The 7422-nt window shown below is 46.4% G+C and overlaps 1 protein-coding gene across 2 annotated transcripts; it reads left to right on the top strand.

The window, feature by feature from the left end:
- The first annotated feature begins 408 nt into the window (after positions 1 to 408).
- Positions 409 to 4452, top strand: Tex38 (testis expressed 38). Of its 2 annotated transcripts, none has more exons than XM_006238719.5 (2): positions 409 to 1508; positions 3678 to 4452. In XM_006238719.5, exons 1-2 carry the CDS (start codon positions 1493 to 1495, stop codon positions 4280 to 4282), a joined length of 621 nt encoding a protein of 206 aa, XP_006238781.1. In that variant the 5' UTR covers positions 409 to 1492; the 3' UTR covers positions 4283 to 4452. The 2 variants fall into 2 exon arrangements, with proteins under 2 accessions (XP_006238781.1, NP_001103036.1); NM_001109566.1 differs by lacking the exon at positions 409 to 1508 and adding an exon at positions 3264 to 3296 and having other exon boundaries at positions 3678 to 4449.
- Positions 4453 to 7422: the final 2970 nt, after the last annotated feature.

The following is a 7422-nucleotide window of genomic DNA, read 5'->3' as shown; positions in this document are numbered from 1 at the left end:
GGGCTCTTTTGTTATTCTTAGAATGCTTTCCCTTCTCGACCAAAACGTTCTCCTGCCGAACCAGACTTGAGCTTAGGAACAATGAATGATATCTCACCTGCTGCCAGCAAAAGCAGACCTTATATAAGGGCAATCACATGGAAGTTCTTATCTGGGCCTTGGGTGATAGGGACCCCTTTTGAGGCAGGAACAGAGACTCCAAACTGTTCAATACTGCACTCAGACATCAGACTCTTGATGCTGGGACAATGCAGAGGGAGATTATGGAAGTCTGACTTTCCTGGTCTGTAGTGGGCTCAGGATTCTTCCATGTGCTGTTTCCTCTGCTCAGGCAGGCATGCATTGCTTCCTCCTCATCTGGAACTCAGTTCTCTCAGCACCTCAGAGAAACTTCTTGATGAACCTCCCCATCTTTAAAAAAAAATTGTATAGGAGTGTGGTGAGCCCGTGTGTCAGTCAGAAGACAATTTTGTGATGTAGGCTCTCTCCTTCCTTTCCAGTTTCCAGGGATCTAACTCAGGTCACCAGGCTCACATGGCAAGTGCTTTTAACCTGCCGAGCCATCTCTCTCCCATCCCCCTTTATAGTCTAATTTTACTCTGTCCTCCATGTTATCTCACCCTATACTCCCTGCCTCCCCCGGAGCTGAGGACTGAACTCAGGGCCTTGTGCTTGCTAGGCAAGTGCTCTACCACTGAGCTAAATCCCCAACCCTTCCCATTCTACTTCTTACAGAAGTTATAACTATCCAAAACTTTAGATCTGTGGTGGTTTGAGGTAGAAATGTCTCCCATAGACTCTAGACTCAGGTATTTGAACACTTGCTCCCCTGTTGGGGAAGCTGTGAATCTTTAGGAGGAGCCTTTCGGGAGGGAGTATATCACAAGGGTCAGTTTTGAGAGTTGTAGACTTACCTCACTTCCAGGCACTGCATCCTGCTTCATGCATTTGGATGAGGATGTGATCTCCCAGCTTCTTGACCCAGCCACCTGCCCTCGTGCCCCACCACCTACAAAACAAAACAACCCCCCCAAACAAAAACAAACAAAACAAGGCCTCCATCTATAAATTGTCTCACTCGTGGTATTTTTATCACAGCAAGAGCAAAGTAGCTAATGTAAGCACCATGTTTACATAAACCCTTGGGATTTACATTTTAGTGGAATCAGATAAAACACTTGTATGTAGAAAAGCAAAGAGAGATCAGAGAATGGGGTGAGGGAATGACTTGTATGGATGCCTGCAGGGACAGACTAGCTAAGGGGAGGAGCAGATGGGAAGTGATTATAGTGCTGTAAAATAACAAGAGCTTATCCCCATGGCTAAGGGGACAGAGGTAGAGACAACCCAGAGTTGAGTGGCTACATCGCTCAGGTCATGGTTAAGAACTGCCTTGGATCTGAGTGAGATAGGAAGTTCAAGCAGAGGAGTAACAGGACCACTCTTCAAAGGAGCATTCTGACTGCTGGAACCTGGAGTGTGTGGAACAAATATGGACACCTCCAAGGGTGAGTAATTTGTCCCACCTTAAAGCCCAAAGTTAAGTATAACTTAATAGGTAGGTAAGGAAAGATGTCAGCCAGACTGTTGGGCATGTGAATCTAAAGTTCTGAGGTATATTCCAGGCTGGAAGTAGAAAGCTGTGAATTATCAGCGTTATTTGTGTTCTTTAACGTTATAAATGTGGAGAAGTCCACTGAGAAGGGAATGGAGATAGAATGCTAAAGACTGAGCCCTGGAGCATGCCAAGACTTAGAGACCAGGAGAGAGTGGAAGGCACCAGCTGAAGGAAAGGAAAAGCAGGGGGCAGTAAGGTGGAGCCGAGGGAAAGGCATTCTGGGAAGAACTCTGTAAATAGTGCCTGCTCTGGTTTGAATCTGAAATGTTCTCAATAAGCTCATGTTTTGAACACTTGGTCCCCAGCTCATGGCATTATTTTAGGAGGCTGTGGAAACTGAAGAGGTTGGGCAGAAGAAGGTCACACAGGATAGGACTTTGAAGGCTCTGGCCCTGATCGCCATAATGGCCTGCCCACTCACATGGTACTAAGCAACTATGGGACCCTCTGAAACAGGAGCTAAATCAAACCTTCCCTCTTAACATTGATTCGTCTGGTATATGGGTCACAGAGATACAAAAGAAACCAAGAGTGCCTCAAGTCACAATGAGAGACTTATAAAAAGGGGAAAAACTAAATGGTAAGATTTCAAGTTAGGACTGGTTGGTGTGCCTCCCTGAGAGTTGACTGAGACATAACACCCAAGGGCTTTCTAACTAAGTTACCCATAAGTGGATCTTAGTAATGGGCAAGACTCTGGCTCCAATCAATCCTGAGGGATCGGTTGCCAGTGAACCAACAAGGTTCAGACATCTGAACGTAGTTGGACTAGATAGCTTCAAGTCTCTTCTGGGAAGAGAACTGAAATGACTGTTACACAGCAGGACTGAGCTCTGTGTGTGTGTGAGAGGGGGGAGGGCAGTTAGATAGATAGATAGATAGTTGGATAAATATGGGGGATTAGCAGTACTCAGTGGTAAAACAAGAGAAGCCCTCAGAGGGAGAAAGCCCCATAAGCAAGATTCCCAAGGTGATTAGTGTGTGTGTAGGGGGTCTGATGGCCTGGTCAGAAGGGAATAGAGTATGTAGGATAAAGGAAGGAGGTTAGCCAGGAGTGGGATGCAGGAACAGATAGAGGAGAGCTCCTGCAGGGCCCAAGAACACTTGCCAGGACCTGTTGAAAGAAGGAAGGAAAGTAGAAATAAAAGAGATTGTAGGAGCCCAAAGAGGCACTGACCACTTGGCTCTCTTGAGCTGGTTTTCTTCTGACAGCTTGGTCCAAGATTTGCTGAGGGAAGACATGCCCAATGCTCTCTGTGTGCTCTGTCCCAATCGACACCAGGGAAGGTACCCAGTGGTGTTTCCATAATCACCAACCGCGTGGTTAGCTCCTTGAGAATGCCAAGGCCCTGCCCTGGGGCTGCTCTTTGGGTTCACTGTGAAGAAGAGGGCAGAGAACTCTCCTGGTGCCCCAGTCTTTGATTGTAGCAGTAGATGTTGTCTACCAGATGTCACTAGGTGGGCTCCTCCCTTCCATTAACAGGATCACTCCACAAACATTGCCCTGGAATGCCAGGTGGACAGAACCTGATGACCTTTCCTTTAGAGAACAATGAGGCCTGGGCCTTCTGAGGACTCCTATTGGTGGAGAGGTGTGAATTTCCTCTCCCCAGAGTGATAGGCTGGAGGCCAAGACTGACCTTTATGGATTCCCAAAAGGACCCAAGCCTCTCTGGCAGTAAGTGTAGCACCTCTAGTCCCTGCCTCACATGCTGTGCCTTTGGGCATGAGGACAGCTAAGGGGAATCTTTTGCACGGAAGGAGGAGTGGTGGCTGCTTGAAGTGCTAAGCAATTAGATGATAATCTTTTCCAGAAACTAAGGACTTCTGGGAGGCTGAGTCCCTACCACTTCTAGACCTAGTGTTTCTTTTCTGTAAATAGCTAAAATGATCCCTTAAGGAACCTGGAAGTCTAGTGTTGAGCTGGAGAATGAGGAAGGAGGGGAGGAGAGCACAGGAAGAGTGACGAGTGGAGAGGCCTAGAAGGGGGCTGAGAAACAGCCATATATTAGACACTTCAGCCAGCCAGCCTTTCTCTCTCTCTCTCTCACTGCCTTAGTGTGGATCTCCTTGTGTGTTGGATTCCTGGGGCTGTGTTCTGTGCTAATAGGAAGCTGCATAATCTTTCTGCACTGGAAGAAGAACTTGCAAAGAGAAGAACGTGCCCAGCAGTGGGTGGAAGTGATGAGAGCTGCCACATTCACCTACAGCCCACTGTTGTACTGGATAAACAAGCGGCGTTACCATGGCATGAATGTAGTCATTAACACAGGCCCTCCCCCTGCTGTCACCACGACTGAGCCGGAAGTTCAGAATCCAGAATCTTTGTGGGAGTTGGATATCTCGGAAGGCAGGAACTACGCTCTACAAGACAGCAGTCCCGGAGGTGAAGCCTCTGGTCTCTTGCAACATGTTTTGGCGGTTCCAAAGCAGCCCCTGTCTTCAACAATGCCACAGCCTCGGACTGACTCCCCATTCCCACTCCCCATCTTTCAGGAGGTGCCCTTTGCCCTATCTCTCTGCCACCTGCCTCCCATGTTGAATCACTCTGTCTCCTACCCTTTGGCCAACAGTCCTGAAAGGAATGTTCATTTCCGTTCCCTCCCAACACTAGCCCATGGAACAAACTGCTTTAATGCCAAGCCTTTTGCTTCAGAGCTGTAGTTCCCTCTTATTGAGGGTGGAAGCTGCAAGCACCAAAGGCTGCCTTTGGTAGAAAACAGAGATAACCTCAAGGAGTTGCTATTGACAAGGAGGTCAGAGCCACCTGGTGAGAGGTTTAAAGCCACAGACTTAAAAAAAAAAAATAAAGTCCAAGTTTCTCCTCTGTCTCATTTGCTCTTAGAAGGGCAATGTCTTTTGTCACAGCCAATGTGACTGTGGTGCTTTATAAGTGAATCTGGTTCTGAGTTTTACCACTGCATATGGGAACTGGAGGTTAGCATTTGGGAGACACTGAACCAATACTTGTGGCTGGAAATCAAGATCTCTTCATCCAGTATTTAGCCTGAATGAGTGCCAGGTTGACCCAGGTCTCCAGGCACTGCTGTTCACCAGGAGGGAAGCAGATGACAGAAGAGGACAGTCGTTGAGAGCTACAATGGCCCACACTGGCTATGTCACAGGTCTAACGAATGCCAGTATGGTATAGTTGAACTGTTGTTTGCCATGTATTGATTCTTAGATGGTTGTCTTTGTCCTTTATTTATAATGTTCCCAAGAACAATGCCAAATGGCAGTTCTGATACTCCTGTTAAGATGCAGACTTGGGTTTCCAGGGCATATGCCTTCGTTGTTCCACAACTAGCTTTCCAGTTCACATTTTTCTGGCATCTAATTTCCAGTATTTCTACCATACCCCATGGTGTCTTTACTTAGAGTTGTCTTGTTAGAACAGTTTGGCTAAAAGCATCAGCGTGTGAGGGGTCTCATCAACTTGACTGGCAAACTGGTCTAGAGTTATACCTACAGTTTGTATCTTATCCTGTCTTTTCTTTTCTCCCATCTTCTCTTCTGATATGGGGGCTCACTATTTTAGTCCAGGCTGGCTTGGAACTTATGTCAGGCTGCCCTTAAACTGCTGATGCTCCTGCCTCAGTGTTGGGAGTGCTGGTATTACAGGTTGGTGTCCCCATACTTGGCTTTATTGCTTATGTCTTTACATTTTCTCTCTCTGTGTATGGATGTTTTGCTCTCACATATGTCTGTGCTTGTGGAAGTCAGAAGAGGGTACCAGATCCCCTGGAACTGGAGTTAGACAATTGTGATCCTCTATGGAAGTCAGAAGAGGGTACCAGATCCCCTGGAACTGGAGTTAGACAATTGTGATCCTCTATGTGAGTGCTAGGAATTGAACCTGTGTCCACTAGGAAAAGCAACCAGTGCTCTTAACCACTAAGCCACCTCTCCAGCATCATTTATATCGTTCTTTAAGATATATATGGCTCGGGGTTGGGGATTTAGCTCAGTGGTAGAGCGCTTGCCTAGGAAGCGCAAGGCCCTGGGTTCAGTCCCCAGCTCCGAAAAAAAGAACCCCCCCCCCCCAAAAAAAAGATATATATGGCTCCTCAGAAGTAAAGGTCCATTACATGGGAAAGTTAATACCTCTTGAACAATTATTCTTATTAATACTGCCTATTTGGTCCCAGTTTTAAGATTAGCAGGACTGGCTCAGCCAAAATAGGAATTTCTCCCTTAGTGCTGGGGATTGAACAGAGTTTTACACATTTGACAAATGCTCTACCATTTAACTATGTATTCCCAGACCTCGTTCCACTAAGAAAATGAGCCAAACCAATATTTGTAAATGGTGTAAACTTTATGTATAAACTCCCTGAGGGGAAGGGCCACTCAGACTTTGTGTATGCATAGGAAGGGAGAGACAAGGGGATTCCCAGAACTTGGTAAATAAACAGTTAATTTGTGTATAGACAAGCCCAGTCCTTTTTATACAAACTCTCTAGCAATAGATTTTAAACCCTTTCCTCCACCCCTAAGTCAATGGAACATTTTTTTAAAAATCATGCTGTTTAAATAGAATCTGAACACATACATAAAACGGTCCTAGATGGAGATTCTAATGGACACCAGAGCAGGCTCATTCCTCAGCTTCTGCTTCCTCTTATCCTGAATATGCCTAAAGCCTGAGTCCTGCACGCTTTGCTTCAGGTCAAACATTGAAATGCATTCCTGTTTTTTTAGAAAGAGCAAAACCCAAAAACCTATCAAACACTGAATTTCATTAGGGTCGCTTACCAGTGGCTACAAAATGACTCTCCCTCCCACAGCACCCATTAATACATTTAAGTCCTCAGGGAGAGGTGGGGAGTCTAGGAGCTCCTTCCATGACACGACAAGATGTTTGTTGGCAGGCCCAGTCCTATGCAGGTAGTCACTGCTACCGTGGGTTTGAGAATTCAAGAGCCCCACCAGCTCAGTCAGTATTCTACACCACTCCCCGACTTCCTGCAGCTCCTATGTTGTCTGCCCTTTCTTCTACTTCTTGACCTGGAGGGGATACATAAATGCCTCATTTAGGACGGACATTCAACCCTCACTGTGACTGATTATGGGTCTCTGGAGTGTGGCCTAGGACCATCCTCGCCACAGGCTTTTGATTGGGAATATGGTATTAGTTGTGAATTCCCTGGTGTGGAGTGGGCCTCAAATCCAAACAGAAGCTGTTAGTTATCCCTGTAAGAGCTGCTACTGTTGTATCAGCCGGCACATCCTGCCTGGCTGGCCAGTAGTATTGCACACAGGGTCTGCAGATGTCCATTAATAGCCTTTCTCCCCCAGCAGCCTGCAGAGACCTTCGTGCATTATGAGGGCTATCCATCAGGAAAGAAACTCCCGGCCCAGTTCCAGCTTGATTTCTGTCCTGTGAACAGGAGGATGAGGTGTCTTCAGCAAAGGTCTGACAGAGGGGTCTGGTGGGCAACCAGTGGCAGCGACAATTCTTGCCTTTGGTTGTTGTTGTTAGTCTAGGAGCCTCCTGGACAAAATTCTAAGGCAGATTCTTTTTTTTTTTTTCCTTTTTTTTTTGGAGCTGGGGACCGAACCCAGGGCCTTGCACTTGCTAGGCAAGCTCTCTACCACTGAGCTAAATCCCCAACCCATCTAAGGCAGATTCTTGATACTGTTTTGCTCCATCCTTAATTTCAAGAGCAAGTAGGCAGCAGTCCACTAAAATAAAGATTAAGGCAGGTTTCCCCCTTTAATTGTCAGGGGAGCAGGGAAGATTTTAGTCAGACACAGTGAGAGAAAGGAGATGTTTTATTTAGATAAATTAAAATGGCTATATT

Source organism: Rattus norvegicus, chromosome 5 (genome assembly GCF_036323735.1).
Source record: "Rattus norvegicus strain BN/NHsdMcwi chromosome 5, GRCr8, whole genome shotgun sequence".
Lineage (NCBI taxonomy): Eukaryota > Metazoa > Chordata > Mammalia > Rodentia > Muridae > Rattus > Rattus norvegicus.
The sequence above is the reverse complement of the archived record's forward strand: the minus strand, read 5'-3'. Positions and strand labels throughout refer to the sequence as shown.